Source organism: Primulina eburnea, chromosome 17, assembly GCF_022965805.1.
Source record: "Primulina eburnea isolate SZY01 chromosome 17, ASM2296580v1, whole genome shotgun sequence".
Lineage (NCBI taxonomy): Eukaryota > Viridiplantae > Streptophyta > Magnoliopsida > Lamiales > Gesneriaceae > Primulina > Primulina eburnea.
Window position 1 is genome coordinate 8,050,455 of NC_133117.1, and position 17,558 is coordinate 8,068,012.

The 17,558-nt window shown below is 37.2% G+C and overlaps 2 protein-coding genes and 1 long non-coding RNA gene across 3 annotated transcripts; 1 reads left to right on the forward strand and 2 right to left on the reverse strand.

The window, feature by feature from the left end:
- Positions 1-907: 907 nt before the first annotated feature.
- Positions 908-2,090, reverse strand: LOC140818546 (uncharacterized). Its single transcript, XM_073178540.1, has one exon. It carries the CDS (start codon positions 2,002-2,004, stop codon positions 1,048-1,050), a length of 957 nt encoding a protein of 318 aa, XP_073034641.1. The 5' UTR covers positions 2,005-2,090; the 3' UTR covers positions 908-1,047.
- A 972-nt stretch (positions 2,091-3,062) lies between these two features.
- LOC140818186 (uncharacterized) lies at positions 3,063-9,957 on the reverse strand. Its single transcript, XR_012114918.1, has 3 exons — positions 8,867-9,957; positions 3,665-3,747; positions 3,063-3,484 (listed from the first exon to the last, which is right to left on the reverse strand). It is a non-coding gene; the product is annotated as an uncharacterized lncRNA (long non-coding RNA).
- A 6,041-nt stretch (positions 9,958-15,998) lies between these two features.
- Positions 15,999-16,544, forward strand: LOC140817825 (uncharacterized). The gene is made up of 2 exons (XM_073177614.1): positions 15,999-16,284; positions 16,384-16,544. The coding sequence occupies exons 1-2, from the start codon at positions 15,999-16,001 to the stop codon at positions 16,542-16,544; spliced, it is 447 nt and encodes a 148-aa protein (XP_073033715.1).
- Positions 16,545-17,558: the final 1,014 nt, after the last annotated feature.

Genomic DNA, 17,558 nt, shown 5'->3' on the forward strand with positions numbered 1-17,558 from the left:
TGAAGTCTCTGAACATCCATAAACATATATTGTGTCTTTAACTGTTTAACTATTGCTTTAAAACTGATTTGATCAGTTCAGCTGATATCAATCCAGTTCTTCCCATTTTTTAAGCAACAGGCGCTTGGAGATACCCAAGGGAAAAAAATCTGGATAACGTAAATCAAAGAAATCCTATTTTCTTCCACATTGTATGAAAGTTAAAATAAAATATAGTTCCTTCCACATTGTATGAAAGTTAAAATAAAATATAGTTCCTTTCTAAGCAACTATGTAATACATTACAGATGAACCATAAATCAAGAATATAGCACATAACACACCAATTCTCTCTAACAGTTCAGAGTCGACCAAATCAGATATCTCATATCTCCATTCTCAGCATAGAATGCTACAGTTAACCCAAGTATTCAAAGAACAAAAGGAACAAATTGAGAGAGTATTTGAGAAGATACCCAAAGTTAAAATGTATTATACAGAAAGTAAGAAATTTAGACTTACCAAAACAATAAAGACACGCCCAAGATGTGAAGTTCACAGTAAATTATAGTGAAGCACAGTTGGGGGTACACACCCAAAAGCATTAGGTAATGAGAATTTCTGCATCGCACTCCTATAATCAGATACACACACAAAGAAATTGATATCTTGCAAGCAATTGAATACATCATTAATTGTGATGTCGAAATAACTTGATGCAAATCTCAACCATTCGGCGAGAAACCATGCGAACCAAATCATACCATTTGACCATTAGCTCTATCTTAAATCAAAACATAACCAATTCTATTCTTAGATGACAAAAGCATTCGACTTTATACAAGGAAAATAATTTTACAAAGCTGAAACTAAAGAAAACCTGAGGCAACAATTTTTAGCATATATCAGTTATCACAATGAGCAACAATGAGGAAAACTATTATTTTTATAGCAAGACAAAACATGTTACAAGCACAAGGCATAGTTCATCCTTCCACGAAAAACAAAACCTCAAAATTAAATATTTGAATCCTAATTCATTTTTGAAACGGGTAACCGGAAAGACCTTCACTCCTGAGTAATGTAGCTACCTTTCCGGCCTTCGAAACCGGGCCTCATCAGCTTCTTCTCACGCTTGGCGATCTTCCGCGTCTTCTTTTCCTTGAACCTCCCCTCGATATTATCCTTCCTCTTCTGCTGCCTGTGCTCCTTCACCTTATCCTGTGCCTCCAACCTCTCCTTCCACTTCTCCGAGCTCTTCTCCTTCTTCCTCTTCTCCCTTTTGATACTGTCCTTGATCAGCCTCGAATTATCGTGCACCTTTACCCCCATTGCCCTGCTTGTGGCGGCCATCCAAGATTCCCGATCGGCAATTCCCGATTTTTCCCTCTTCACCTCTTGTAATCTCTGTGCTCTCTCCAATTCCTTCACCTTCGAAAGCTTCCCTTTCTTCTTTTTCCTCCTATTTTTCAACTCCTCGTCATCCCCCAATCTCACTTTACCATATTCAATAATTTCTTCCCCATCTTCCGATTCCACCACCTTCCCAACAACTCCTCCGGCAGACTCGTCTCCCCTCTTCCGCTTCTTCCCATCATTCTTCACATTCCTACTATCAATTTTCTTATCATCACTCGCGGCCCCACGGTTACCTCGCATCACTTCAATCTTTCTTCGTAACTTCTGCCGCAGTTCCTCGTATGTAACTGATTGATTCTGCTGGCCTGCATCCAAATCCTCTTCTACATTCACCAAACTATCCTGATTTAGGGCAGAAGACGAAGCTTTACTTTCTGGGTCGAAGCGCTGGCGCCGGGCGAGCTTCATATTTTGTTTGGATTGCTGTTTCAACGACGCCTTGGCTGCTTTAGAAAGGCCCTGGTACCATGGCTTCGAGTCTTCATCCTTTGCCTGGTAGAATTTTGCAGGAATCAGTTCTATAAGGTGATCGAAGAACTCTGCGTGTGAATGTATGAGAGACTCCATATCATCTACGGCCTTCAAAACGGGTGCCTTTTTCTTCATAGTCGCTTGAACGACTGGTTTGGCGCGGCGTTAGGGGGCGGCGGCGTTCTCTCTGTTCACTGTCTGAGTGGGGAGCAGTTGGGGTTACGAAATTATAAAGAAATTGAAATCTGGGCTTCTCTTATTTGGGCTTTAGAATGTATTCTGGGCTTCTCTTTTTTGGGCTTTAGAATGTAATCTGGGCTTCTATTTTTGGGCTTTAGAATGTATTTTGGGCTTCTCTTTTTTGGGTTTCAGTTTTTCCCCGAGAAATTGTATTTTAATAAATATGGATTTCCCAGTCTTGTAATTATGTTGATGGGTTTATTATAAAATTTTATTTAGTTTATTGGGATTTTTGAAAATTTTGAAAGGCTACAGTCTCTTTGGTAACCGCACGACTCTTCTTTCTTGATTTCTTCGATTTTTTCCTTCCAGCTACGTAGCAATTCATCTCAGAAACACATTCTCCATTTGATTAAATAGTGAGCCAAGAAAGTGCGAGGAATGTGATAAGAGTTAGGGCTGGGATCGGGTAGGGACCCGTCCCGTAACCCCCTAACCCAATCCTCGTCCCGATAAGAATTGATAATAAAAAAAGATTCCTGATCCCGTATCCGACAAATATCGGGACCTGAATTTTCGGGATCCCGAATGCTCGGGATCGGGTCGAGAAGGTAGACAAAATCCCGATAAATATTTTTTAAAAAATTCGGAACCTGAAACTATGAAACCACGGGCCTTATGATGTGAAACTAGCATAAGAGATTGAGCAGAGATGTCGCTTCCTTTCCCAATTCTTGGATTACACTTCTGATCAGGAGGATGCTTTGTCATGCGTGTATTCTGATTGTTTGTGTTTAGAAGATTCAATAAACTTTTGTATCATTTTTTTGAGTATCATCTTTTGTACTCAATCGCTATTGAAATAAAATCTTTGTTTTTATAATTTTCATTACTTGCATCTTCTCAAGTCAGTGTTGTTGTTTTCTCTGGTTAATTAAATTGCAAATGCAATGATTCATCAAATTAACCCTTTAAAATGTTATGGTTCCAATGGATTCACTCATGAAAACGTTCAACAAAAACCAGAACATTTTTGCAACCAACTGCCGAAATTGTATGTTCAAATTAAAATGTAACAGGAATGTTCAATCTGAAAATTATCTACCATCTATCAAACTATTATTTCCATTCTGAGAAAGCAATCACAGGTTGAGAAACATCAAACATCTGTCCAAACCGACATTCAAATACTAAAGCAAGAAAGAAACAATTGCAAAAGGACATCATCCGCCTAATTTTGATTCCTCCGTACGCCTAGGACGTCCTGCGAAGTATAGTTAACTCAAATCTTGCATCATTTTCTTCCCACCTTAGCCCGATTGTCTTCATGTGAAACTTTCGCCTCCTAACAAAATCATTCATCCAAACTTTCACGAGGATGAAACTTTTAGTCCCACAAGTTTTCAGCAAGAGTGTGTTCCGAACAATCATTCATCTAAAAGTTGATGAAAGAAAATGACAAAATCAGAATTCAATTAAATAACATATGAGCAAACGACATACACACTTTGAGTCTTTAGCATCAGGTTTTTAAAGTCAAGATGACTTTATAACATATCATGCCAATATAAATATAAAAATATGTCCAAGCAAAAAAAAATTATTAGATTCTTACCATTAATCCATTATTCTTCCACCACGAGACCTTTGGAGCTTACACTTGAGGGATGCATTAATTTGTTGTGTGCATGAGGGTACCTACAAACAACATATATTATATAAACATAATCTAAAAATATAAAATATAAATATATATCAAGCACCAACCTTTTTTAAAAAAAAAAATATACCAAGCACCTACTTACCATTACACAAAACTATAAATATATACCAAGCACCTACTTACCATTACACAAAACTATAAATATATACCAAGCATGAACTTACTTCGCTCTAACTTACTGAGCCACATTCTTCTCCATGAACATCAATGACTAAATAAAATAGATAATAAAATCATGTGAGTGTTAGAATATGCCTTGAACCGTGGGTCTCGCTTATGTTTGGTTTTTGGGCTGTCTGATTATGGGCCTAATCTGACACTTTCTAGTCTAGGGTTTTTTTGAGCAGCATAAATACTGCTTATTCTGTAACCTAGATACACACTTTGTAATTTCTGAATACCTAAAGCAATAAAGCATCCTCTTCTCTGCCCGTGGACGTAGCTAACACATTGTTAGTGAACCACGTAATTCTGTGTGTTGATTCTTTACGTTAATCTTTCTTGCAATTTGTTACAACAAACTGGTATCAGAGCCGAATTTGAAATCTGGTGAGAAAGATGTCTGCTTTGAATGTGAAGATCGACAAATTCACGGGGAAGAACAGTTTCAGTTTATGGCAGATCAAGATGCGAGCCATGTTGAAGCAACAAGGGCTGTGGGCGCCGTTGTCGAAGAAGGCATCGGATCCCGAAACCGCTGAGATGGCCACTATGGAAGAAAGGCACATTCGACTATTATGCTATGTCTCGCAGATGATATCATCACCGAAATCGCAGAGGAGGAAACTGCATCTGGTTTGTGGTTAAAACTCGAAAGTCTGTATATGACAAAGTCCTTAACCAACAAGTTGCTTTTGAAGCAACGTCTGTTTAGTCTGCGAATGCATGAAGGTACTCAACTTAGAGATCACTTAGATCAATTGAACACAACTTTATTAGAATTGCGTAATATTGATGTGAAAGTTGAAGATGAGGATGCTGCCCTAATTCTGTTAGTATCTTTACCATTGTCGTATGAGAATTTTGTTCAGTCTTTTATTGTTGGTAAGGATACTGTGTCTCTGGAAGAGGTTAGATCATCCCTTCATACTAGAGAACTGCGACATAAGGCGACTGGTATGGGTTTGGGTAATCATGCTACTGGGTTAGTGGTCAGTGGGAGTAAGGGTCAGGGAAATTCGGGAAAGAAGAAATTCAAGAAACCGGCTTCTAAGGGCCCTAAACACGATGATACCTGTAACTACTATAAAGAAAAGGGACATTGGAAAAATGATTGTCCGAAGAAAAAGAAGCAGCAAGAAAAATCGGGTACTGCTGCTGTTGCAGAATCTGGCACCAACTCCGAAGATGATATAGCCTTAGTTGCTGATGAACAAACACATCACAATGATGTGTGGGTTCTTGATTCAGGGGCATCTTACCATATATGTCCGCACAGAGAGTGGTTTACAACTTATGAGCAGATAGATGGGGGCAATGTTTCTATGGCCAACAGTGCTGTATGCAAGGCAGTTGGAATTGGCTCAATAAAATTACGAACACATGATGGCAAATTCTGTACATTGAACGATGTTAGGCATGTTCCACTCATGACGAAGAATCTGATATCGCTTAGTCTACTAGACAGTAAGGGATTCAATTTCAAAGGTGAAGGTGGAGCTCTATGTGTCTGCAAGGGTTCTAAAGTGATTCTGAAAGGTGTCAAGCGGGGTACTCTGTATTTTCTGCAAGGTTCAACGCTGTCAGGTGTTGCTGCTGTCGCATCATCGGAGGTTCACAAGGATGATATGACCAAACTATGGCACATGAGGCTTGGTCATATGAGTGAAAGAGGGATGCAGGTTCTGTCAAAAGGAGACCTTCTTGGTGGGCACAAGGTAAAAGATCTGGGATTCTGTGAACACTGTGTCCTCGGGAAACTACATCGCAGCAAGTTCCCTAAAGCAATTCATAGAACAAAAGGCACGCTTGATTACATCCATTCTGATTGTTGGGGTCCTTCTCGCGTCGAATCTTTAGAAGGTTACAGATATTTTGTGTCTTTTATCGACGATTTTTCAAGAATGACTTGGGTGGTTATGATGAAGCATAAAAGTGAAGCTTTCAAGAACTTCATGCAGTGGAAGGCATTAGTGGAAAATCAAACAGGGAAGAAGATCAAAAGACTGCGTACAGATAATGGTCTGGAATTCTGTTTGTCAGATTTTGATGAGTTCTGCAAGAATGAAGGTATTGCTAGGCATCATACAGTCAGAAATACACCGCAACAGAATGGTGTAGCAGAACGGATGAATCAGACACTTCTGGAGAGAGCCAGGTGCATGCTCTCTAACGCTACTTTACCTAGAAGGTTTTGGGCAGAAGCGGTTAGAACGTCATGTTTCTTGATAAATCGTGGACCTCATACCGGTATTAATCTCAAAACACCTTATGAGGTGTGGTCTGGTAAATCTGCGGATTACTCCAATTTGAGAGCATTTGGTTGTACAGTTTATTATCATGTAAGTGAAGGTAAATTAGAGCCAAGAGCTAAAAAGGGAGTACTTGTGGGCTATGGGGAAGGAGTTAAAGGATATAGAATCTGGTCACCATCAGAGAACAGAGTTATACTAAGCAGAAATGTAGTCTTTGATGAAAACTCTATGTTTAACCCCACTGTGAAGTCTACTGTTGTATCAGAAAATAGTAGTGTTGAGAAACAGGTGGAGCAGCAAGTCATTCAAGACGAGAGTCAATTTCAGCAAGAAGAAGAAAATCAACACTCATATTCAGAAACTGCACCACCAGAACCCTCACAATCATCAGTTAATCAGCACAGTTTGGCTCGTGATCGGAATGTGAGGCTGAATTTTGGAAAGCCTCCAAATAGGTATGGGTTTGAGGATATGGTGGCTTATGCACTACAAGTTGCTGAAGAGGTAGATACTAACGAGCCATCCACCTACAAGGAAGCAGTCACATGTACAGAGTCAACCAAATGGCTTAGTGCAATGGGAGACGAGATGGAGTCACTTCATAAGAATAAGACTTGGGATCTTGTCCAAAGGCCTCCAGAGAGAAAGATCATTACTTGTAAATGGGTTTTCAAGAAGAAGGAATGGATGACACCTGCTGAGGGTATCAAATATAAGGCTCGATTAGTTGCAAGAGGGATTCATCAGAAAGAGGGAGTAGATTACAATGAGATTTTCTCGCCAGTAGTCAGGCATACCTCTATCAGGGTGTTACTAGCAATGGTTGCACATCAGAATCTGGAGCTCGAACAACTCGATGTGAAGACAGCTTTCCTACATGGAGAGTTGGAAGAAGTTATATATATGACTCAGCCAGATGGTTTCCAAGTTCCTGGAAAAGAAAACTATGTTTGCAAGTTGAAGAAGTCCTTATATGGACTAAAGCAGTCTCCAAGGCAATGGTACAAGAGGTTTGATAGCTACATGATACAGATTGATTACAGCAGAAGTTCGTACGATTGTTGTGTGTACTACAACAAGCTAAAAAATGGTTCTTACATTTATTTGGTCTTATATGTTGATGATATGTTGATAGCTGCACAGAACAAGTCTGATATTCAGAAGTTGAAGGGCCTTCTGAGTGCTGAATTCGAGATGAAAGATTTGGGTGATGCACGAAAAATTCTAGGAATGGAGATCTACAGGGATAGGAATCAGAAGAAACTTTTCTTATCACAGAAGGGTTATATTCAGAAGATATTATCCAGATTTGGTATGTCTACATCAAAACCCATAGATACTCCAAGTGCTGCAAATATTCATTTGTCTACTGCGTTTGCACCTAAATCTGCTGAAGAGAATGAGTACATGTCTCGAGTTCCCTATGCTAGTGCAGTAGGAAGCTTGATGTATGCTATGGTCTGCACTAGACCTGATCTTGCACAGGCTGTTAGTGTTGTCAGCAGATTTATGGCACAGCCTAGAAAGGAGCACTGGCAAGCTGTGAAGAGAATTTTTCGATACCTTAGAGGTACATCTGATGTTGGTCTCATTTATGGAAGTGATACACAGTGTTTAGTCACAGGTTATTCAGATGCTGATTATGCAGGAGATGTTGACAGTAGAAGATCTATGACTGGTTATGTGTTCACTCTTGGTGGTTCTGTTGTTAGTTGGAAAGCTACTTTGCAACCCACAGTAACTTTGTCGACTACGGAAGCAGAGTATATAGCATTGACAGAAGCTGCAAAAGAGGGAATCTGGTTAAAAGGGCTGATTAATGATTTTGGTCTACACCATGATCAGGCTATAGTATATTGTGACAGCCTTAGTGCAATATGCTTAGCCAAGGATCAAGTTCACCATGAAAGAACTAAGCACATTGATGTCAGGTATCATTTTCTGAGAAGTGAGAAAAGAATTAAGGTGAACAAAGTGGGTACTGCTGATAATCCCGCCGATATGTTTACCAAGCCGGTTCCACATAGCAAGTTTAAACATTGTTTGGACTTGCTGAATGTTAGAAGCTGTTAGTTGCCCTTTTCAGGGCAAAAGTCTGAGGCAGAGGAGTCGTCTGGTACTGTTATGGTACATCTGATCCTGTTGTTCAGAGGATTCAAGTCAAGGTGGAGATTTGTTAGAATATGCCTTGAACCGTGGGTCTCGCTTATGTTTGGTTTTTGGGCTGTCTGATTATGGGCCTAATCTGACACTTTCTAGTCTAGGGTTTTTTTGAGCAGCATAAATACTGCTTATTCTGTAACCTAGATACACACTCTGTAATTTCTGAATACCTAAAGCAATAAAGCATCCTCTTCTCTGCCCGTGGACGTAGCTAACACATTGTTAGTGAACCACGTAATTCTGTGTGTTGATTCTTTACGTTAATCTTTCTTGCAATTTGTTACAACAGTGAGCATTTTCACAATTACAAATAGGTGATCGATAATTGAACATAAACATCCATCCACTAGTGCACACGAGTGCTTCATAAAAAGTACTAAAAAAATTTAAGTAAACATAATTTAAGTATTCATAACAAGTACTAAATGGATCTTTATAAAACATAAACATAATTTAAGTATTCATAAATATAATTTAAGTATTCATAAAAAGTACTAAAAATTAAATATTTACTTACTTGTGACCACTTCTTCACAATCTTTATAAAAATTTAATTCTTTCCTGTCGGTTCTTTGTATAAGTTAATTTCTTTACCTCTAAGCCAATCACTAGTGCACACAAGTGCTTCCACCATTTTGGGATGCAATGATGCCCTAAATGGATCCACGACCCTCCTCCCAAGACTAAAAGCTTTCTCACTAGCAACAGTAGATGAAGGGATTGCAAAAATATCCTTGGCAATTTTTGAAAATACTGGAAATCTTGTTGTATTCCCTTTCCACCACTCCAAAACATCAAAGGTTGAGCTCCATTTCACAAAAGGATCCGACAAGTACTTGTCCACTTCATTAGTTATCTCTTCTTGATTTTGAGATTTTCTTAATTGTGACATTTTCAGATGATAGTTCAATTTAACGGGATCATTCTTATAAATTTCCATCAACTCTCTGTCAACGTCACCATCATCAATCTCGTTAAAAGTATCAAAAGGTGAAATGCATTTATATGCATGATACAAATCCATTAGACAATTCTTTAAACCATCAACAAATTATTGTATTTTAGTAGCATCCAATTTCATATCCCCCAAATGTAGTGCAATCATTTGAAGTTTATAACGAGGATCTAGAATATGACCTAGGAAAATAAGCTTGTTCACCTTCTCAAGATCACCCCAATACTTCTTGAACTTACTTTCCATTCTCATAGCTATTTCTTGCAATGAAGGATCTATGATGTCAAGCATTGTCTCGTTAATGACGGTCCCCATTGAAACTATTTCCTCCCAAATCAAAGTTGATGTAGTTGTCTTGCTAGCACTAAGTTGCAACGTAGTATCATAAAACCTCTTGAGAAAATTGACAAAGACTTGTGCTTTTTCCCAATCTTTTTTGTTGGGAGGCTCCACTCTCCTTTTCTTCTCCGAGCCATCAATCTCCTCACAATATTCAGCAAATTGTGCATTCTCTGTCATCCTTCCAAACACTTTCTTAAACTTGTATGCAACAGAAAGCATTTTATAGGTGGAATTCCACCTTGTAGGCACATCCATTGGAACAGTTGACATTTTATCCATCTTCAATAGGATAGCACACTCCCTAAATTGGTCCAACCGAATAGAAATTCTGTCGGAAGCATACAATCACTATCGAACGAATTAATTAATTAACGAGGGGTAGGTAAACCGATATTCCCAACAAATTCATTTCTCATTGAATTTTAATCAACCATTTTAGATATTAATTCTTATCATTCAAGTCTTGAATCATATTATTTGCATGTTTATTTAAGCATAGTGATAATAAACAATCAATCAAATTTCGTTACTAAAGATTTAATAGCTGAAAATAATAATTGTCAAATACAGTATTCAGTGGAACGGTACTCATACTCACGTACATTACACTATTACTTGACATCGTGCACTTGCGAATAATTATTGAGCATATAAAACCATATTTTTATTAAGGATTCCACAATGCAAGTTTTGCTCGATCAAAGCCCAAGACATACTCGGCATCGTAGACGTAAAGGGATGAATCACGGCAGTAGTCAACACTACTTTCGAGGATGGATTCAGCGTGAAGGAGGTGGTTAGAGACGGAGAAAGTGTGGTAACCAGCAACCTGTAAACCAATAAAGCATAAACAAAGCAATTCCCCACACTTACTTAGGACAAATACACGACATACATATCTTATTCAGTACCAGCAAGGACAGAGCCGGAATTGATCGATTAATTGGGGTTAAAAACCACTACACGCATGCAAAGAATGATCAGATCGCCAATTTCTACAGATGTAAACAATGGTCCCTTTTCCCATCCACAAGGCAAATGCTAGCGAGTGGCCAAACGATACCAAGCCGACAACTCCCCACAAAAATCATCATACAAAGCAAGGATGAAAATTCCAACTCAAACAAGATAACCAACAACTTTCCGAGAGCCAAAAAAACACCGAATAAAACTAAAGAAAAAGAAGGGAAAAATATTGATGGCAGTAGAGGGTGAGTTCAGATTCGCAAAGAGTTCCACAGAGGCCGGCGTGACTCCTGGTGGGATTGACATGAGAGCAGATTGTGTGGAAGGAACAGAGGCAGCCAGGGAAGCGTCTAAAAGCACCATGGCCGTCGTTGGGTAGTGACTCGAGCTAAGAAGGGCGGCCACCCTTGAAAAAGAAGGCTGACTAAAACTCGAAGGTGTGCCCATAGAAGACCCAGAGGCGACGGAAAAGGAGCTGGAACCGATAGCAGAGCCGGAGAACGCCACGGGCTGTGGGGCAGCAACGATGGCTTGAGTAGAGTCGGCGCCAGCAGCGCTAGATTCAGGCAGGTGCGCCGATGGTGAGTCTTGGGCCACACCACATCTTTGGGCGACAACAGCAAGCGGCAGAAAATGATCGGAGAGCTTGGGGGCGCGACAATTGAAGCGTGGGGAGAGCAAAGGGCAGCGGTCCTTCACACTAGCAGTTAAGAGTAATCGGATGAAGGAGCGGGAAGGAAGTTGAAGAAAGCGGGCTACAAAGTTTTGAATCTGAAGAGTACGTGAAATCCAAGAGAAAATGATTTAAAGCCTAAAAAAATGGATAGGGTTGCTCGGCCCATAACTTCAAACCCAAGTCACAGGAAAACAATTGTGGGCCGCTACAAATGAATAAGTTGGAACTGAGCTAATTAACAAGCATTTTGGCCCAATGAGCCAATGCTTGTGGGGACAATTGTTTGGGCTAAAATATTAATTATAGAGGCCCAATTTAATTGCAGGTGCCTAAATTAAATCATATAGGCCCATCAAGTATAGCAGATCAATCCCTCTCGATTTAAACTGATCACGAGGCGCTGAAAAAAGAGAAGATCGTAGGATGAAAGAGAGAGATCATGGGATGAATAATGGAAGAACATGGATCATGGGAGAGTGGAAGAAAGAACCGCACAGTTGCTAGGAAGAAAATGAATCGGCCCACACAGAGGGGGGACAAAACACAAATCGAAAAAAACGTCAGGAACTTCGTGTAGAATTCTCATAGATTTAGTCAAGCTTTTTCATACTTTTACGGTCATATTTTAGCATCCACGTATATATTCTAGCACTATTTTGTTATATTTTTCAAGTTTTTGTAATTTTCTACCGATTTTTTGATAAACAATCATGTTAGGAGTTTATTTCATCAAGTTCTATTTGATTTTCTTTCGTTTTAGCGTTGTATTTGTTTAAAAGATTAAAACTGACGGTCGAATTTAGTATCCGCAGTCGTCAAATTTTTAAAAGTTATATTTTCATCGTTTTTACAAAAATCGGTTCATTTTCGCACCTGATACGCCCGCAAATCTAATATTGTGCAAACAGTACTACATTTATATATGTACTGCTAAATATAAAAGGAAATGATGGCTTATATTTTCATTTTTTTGTATTTTGCATTCAAATTCTTCTCATCTACGCTATACTTCGCATAACTTAATGGGACTAATTGGATAAATTAAAAATTATAAGTTGATGCAAAGACAGTTCTATATGTATATGTTTTACAATGGAACCCACACGTTTTCACAATAGAAAGATATCTCTATTAATGTGAGGAATTTTGGGACAACATTATGTTATTGTGGAGGTATGTGGGTCTCATTGCACAAGAATTGATATCAAAGTCATTGTCTATATCAAGCCATGTAGGTGGAGTAATCGGATACTAAAACAAAGGAAATGAGGGTTCCCAGTAAATGAGTGATGAGCTCTCGGGGCAATCGGTGCTCCAAGTATTTCATTTAAGACGTGTGTTCCCAACGCAGTGGAGATGAATGACCTCGATTAGAGTGTATGATCCTCTAAGTGGACAGGGTGGATGAAATGACTTGAGGGGAGGCATAAAGCATGTGAATAATGGTGGTTTCTTCGTTTAAGGAGAAGAGTGTTGGGAATTCAAAGTCTCACATTGAAAATACATGAGAAATATCAAGAGTTAATAAAATGAAATTATATTTTTATTGGTATAAGCTCTTTTTTGTAAAATCGAAAAAAAAATTCACGAGTGTTTATACCCAAAATGGACTATATTATACTGTTATGGATATATACATGTCTTATTGTACAAAAGCACATGTGTTCAATGAGTCTTTTGTTTGCTCAAATGAAAGTATGGATGAAAAATGGCTGACATAAAAGTCTTAACATGAAAGAAAATATTGATGCACACAACAATATATATTAAATTTTAAGATACAAACAAAATAAAAAGGTTAAAAAAGGTAGAATCAAAATGGATCAGTCACCTTCAACAAAGTTGATCTACTTAGGTAATGTTTGCAAGAATTTATTTTAGGTACTTACTTCAAAGCTTCTACCTAATGAAATGTTTGAAAATTGTATGTGAAATATGATAATCACTTAAAATATATTCTAGCAAACACTACTAAGTATATCACTAAGTGTTACTAAGCTTCCAGCCAATGAAATGTTTGAAGATTATATGTAAAAGCCGAGAATCACTTAAAATAAACTCTTTCAAACACTATCTTAACACTCCCGACACCTCCGTTGTCGTGTGTGGTATCGATGCTCTTGATGGCTTTGGGCATCAGCTTCGGAATCAAGTTGTGTTAATCCACGATAGAGGACTTAAAGATCTTTGATGATGGCACTGACGAAGTATGCTCGTCAACGAATTTGGTTATGGCCAATGATATCAATTATTTAATTAGTTACTCGAAAAACTGATAAATTATGAAATATGGTATTCTCGAAAACACCAATTAATCGAATGTATGACGGAGAACAAGACTTGAAGGTAACTTTTAGGCTCGTCTAATGATGAAGAAGTTTATATTTTTTCTTGAAATGATTCTGAATTTTGTCATATTTGGCAAAGAAATGGACACCAAATGTTCCTTAATTTTTCCTTTATGTTTGTCAGAGCATGTTTTCCCAAAATACTTCTTTATTTTCCAAAGATAACTCATTAGTAAAAGTTATTTAATGAATGATAGTTGTTGCAGTTTTTGTTATAAATGACCACCCACATGAGAAGAAAGGTAAAATATATCCTGAATTTTGTCACATTCAAAGTATAACCGGGAAAATTGGAATTTAATCTTGGAAGTTGATATTTTTGAATTTTAATCTAGTAACTTGTCAAATTTGAGTTTTATCTAGTAAGACTTTTTTTTGTTTGTCAATTGTTTTCCAGAACTACTAAATATACCGAATATTATCTATTTAACACTGACGCTCTCTATGTGTATTATGATAAGAATAAAGCCTATATTATCCATATTAAAATTTACCCAAACAAAAATAATAAAATGAAATTTTTTTCCTCGTATTTTAAAGTATTGATGTCGTTTAATTTATTTTGTCCTTTTTTCCTATTAATTTTATGTTTAGTAGTCCAATTCTATTGTCCAATAAATATTTGTTAAAAATTTAACCCTTATAATTCTATTTCAAAGAATACATATATACATATTTTTTTATATGTTGGACACTCACTGTGAACAACGTTGAAATAACACTCACCTATTAGATTTGACGAAGAATATAAAATTGTACATCTAATAGATAATTGTCATTTTAACGGTGTTCACATAAGTATCCACAATAAGTATGTTGTTTATCAAACATATATATATATATATATATATATATATATATATATATATTCAACAACAATGAGCAATTATGTGAGCCAGATGTTGCGCCCACTTATTGGATATAAAATTTCATCATATCCAATAAGTGAACGTCACTGCAACAATGCTAATATAGATGCTTATAGTCAGGGACGGATCCAGGAATATGAGGGGGCTTGAACTCAATATAATAAGTTATATATTATTAAAAAATTACATTATATTGTTCAACGAAGTTGTGTCATACGAAATTTTAATACATAAAATTCATCTATAATAGAATTTTACATCTATATGTTTAGCTAAATCTCGTTCAATATAGAGTGTCATACAATCGGCAAGAAATTCATCCTCCATTTTATTGCTAAGTGCCGTCTTCACATGCTGTTATACTTAAATTTGTTGTGGAGATGCTAGTAAAAACCAGTAGATGCTGGCTCAATACAAAACCTGTAGATGTAAAAATAGCAGAAAACCAGAAGCACTTGTATCGAGCTAAAACTAGTAGCAGCACTTATCTAGTATTGTTTAAACAAGTGACGTCTTAGCTAAAACCAGAAAGGATACAAAACTCGAAATATACATTAACAGAATTTTGCGTATCTCAAAGTTTTTAAATATTACCGTTGATCTATTTAGTGATACTAGCATTTATTGCTTCATTAAATGCCATTAAATGTTGTACGAGAACATTTAAGACGGTTTACCATTTTTGGTATGAACTGAGACTGATTGCTTTAATATATTCTGCAGGGTCTATTTTCAGAAATAAAGCTGAACCAATGAAAAGTCAAAAGATCCGTTCAGATCTTAACGTTGGATAAATCCTATATATAGAGACGAAACACTTTTCAAGACTAGCGGAAGTGAACAAATCTCAGTGAAAGAATATCATTCGAGCATCACTAGAAACTTGAATTATCTAAAAAGCTCAACACTGAAAAAGCAGCACACGCTTCATTATATACACTTGATCATTTGAGCTCATTTTGTGCTAGCTATTTTCTTTATCCCTCTTAAGCTATTCACTTCATAAATAGAAGAATTTGTAACTGGAAAAGAGATTCTTTCCAGAACTTAAGATCTTTCAAGTAGTTGATTTGTAAAACTAAGATTTTCAGTAGGCGAAGGGTAAGTCCTGTTGAAGTGGGTGTGTATAACTATTATACTATATTCACCAAAGTCTTTAATGATACCTTCTGAAAACAGAAGAAAGGGAGACGTAGAAGATTCATCTTCGAACTTCCAGAAACAAACCCTGTGCAATCTACTGCATTTCTGTTTCACTTTTTTTCACCCACTAACCAACAGATCGTTTCCGCACATTATCTTGTGATCTGCTGGTCTTTAAACTTGAACAAGAATCTGCTAGTATCTCTAACAGGATTCTAGCACATCATTCAAGAAAAATCGATTAAGTTTGTCGTTGAGTTTATTCAACCCCCCCTTCTAAACTCAACCCGATCCTCAACAAGTGGTATCAGAGCATCGGTTATTCTTGTTCTGAAAAATATTTAACAGACATGGCTCATTTCAACAAAATTTCAATGTTCTCAAAAGAAGACTTTGATGATTGGAAAATCATAATGCAAGCGCATCTTGCAGCTCAAGATGATGACATATGGTATATCATCACAGATGGTCGATTAAAGATCTTAAAGCCGAATCCAGCTATTGCTATCACTGAAGGTGCACCTCAGATGCTGGAAAAACCAAGATATGAATGGACAAGTGAGGACAAGAAGAAAGAAAATCTTGTCAACGTTGCAAAGGACATTCTGTACAAGACACTCGACAAAAATACCTTCAGTAAAATCAAGATGTGTCCTACTGCAAAGGAAATCTGGGAAAAATTGATTCAGATCTGTGAAGGAAATGAAGAAACTAAGGAAAACAAACTTTCTGTAGCCATGCAGAAGTTTGAGAATATGAAGATGAGGGCTGGAGAAACTATGAATGAATTTGATGAACGCTTCAGCAGCCTTGTCAATGAACTCACAGCTCTTGGGAAAGATTTTGGCAACAGAGAAATTGCACTAAAGGTAATGAGAGCCCTACCCAGAGAATGAGACGTCAAAACAATGGCAATGAGAGCTTCCAGGGATCTACACAAGTTAGAACTACATGACTTGTTCTCATACCTAAGGCATATGAGTTTGAACTTGAAGTTCGAAGTGGAGAAGAGCCCTTAGTAATTCCACCAACCGAAGCTCTCGTAGCTACGGTTAACTCTACTGCTACAGTTACTCCAAGTTCATCTTCTGTAGTGCCCAAATTCAGTACACGTATAACCCATGCATTTATTTAACTAGTAAATCATTTAATTAATTTTAAATGAGTTTCATCCATGCATAATTTATGAAAATGCATTATTTTAAATTATTTATGTTCATGGTGATGCACGTTAAAATATTTTTCGAGTTTCATGTTTCAGGCGTTCATTCGAATCGGGATTGAGGAAAAGACCCGGTGACGATTTTTGGCAATTTAAAAATGTGGTATTTTATTTTAAGTCATGGATGGGGCACTTTAAATAAAATTTATTTAGCTTAGCCTTTTTAAAAGCCTAATTTATGTATGTAGTGGTTTAAGAGTTTAAAACTTTTTAAATTTAGCCTTTTGGTGTGTGTTATTTTAAAGTAGGAGTTTGTTTAGAATTTAGTGTGTTTGTATTCTAATTAGGGGATTATATTTAAAAAGGGTGTAGAGGTAGTATTCTAATTAATTTGTTAATTGAGTAACATTTTAATTAGCATTTTATTAGTATGTTAAATATTTAATTAAGCCAAATTTTAATCTCATAATCTAGCCAAACACACACACTACACGATTTGCACACACTTTTACACACACTCCTCACGTAAAACACACAACACACACACACTTTTATTTTTCAGATTTTTTTAAAAGAAAGAAAACTAGGGTTCTTAGCCTATTAGCAGCCGCCCCCTTCCCCTTTAATTTCCAGCAAGTTTCGGTGGATTTTATTACAAGAAAACGGTGCCACGTTCGTCTCGGATCAAGCCTCGCTCCATCTCCTCTTCGGTGTCGTCGTTACGGTATCTTTAAATATCAAAAGGCAC

Excerpts from the sequence above, each read along its gene's own strand:
- LOC140818546 (XM_073178540.1), bottom strand. The coding sequence starts at position 2,004 with ATGAAGAAAAAGGCACCCGTTTTGAAGGCCGTAGATGATATGGAGTCT.
- LOC140817825 (XM_073177614.1), top strand. The coding sequence starts at position 15,999 with ATGGCTCATTTCAACAAAATTTCAATGTTCTCAAAAGAAGACTTTGAT. Across the intron at positions 16,285-16,383 it reads ACTCGACAAAAATACCTTCA|CCATGCAGAAGTTTGAGAAT; the intron begins GTAAAATCAAGA and ends AACTTTCTGTAG.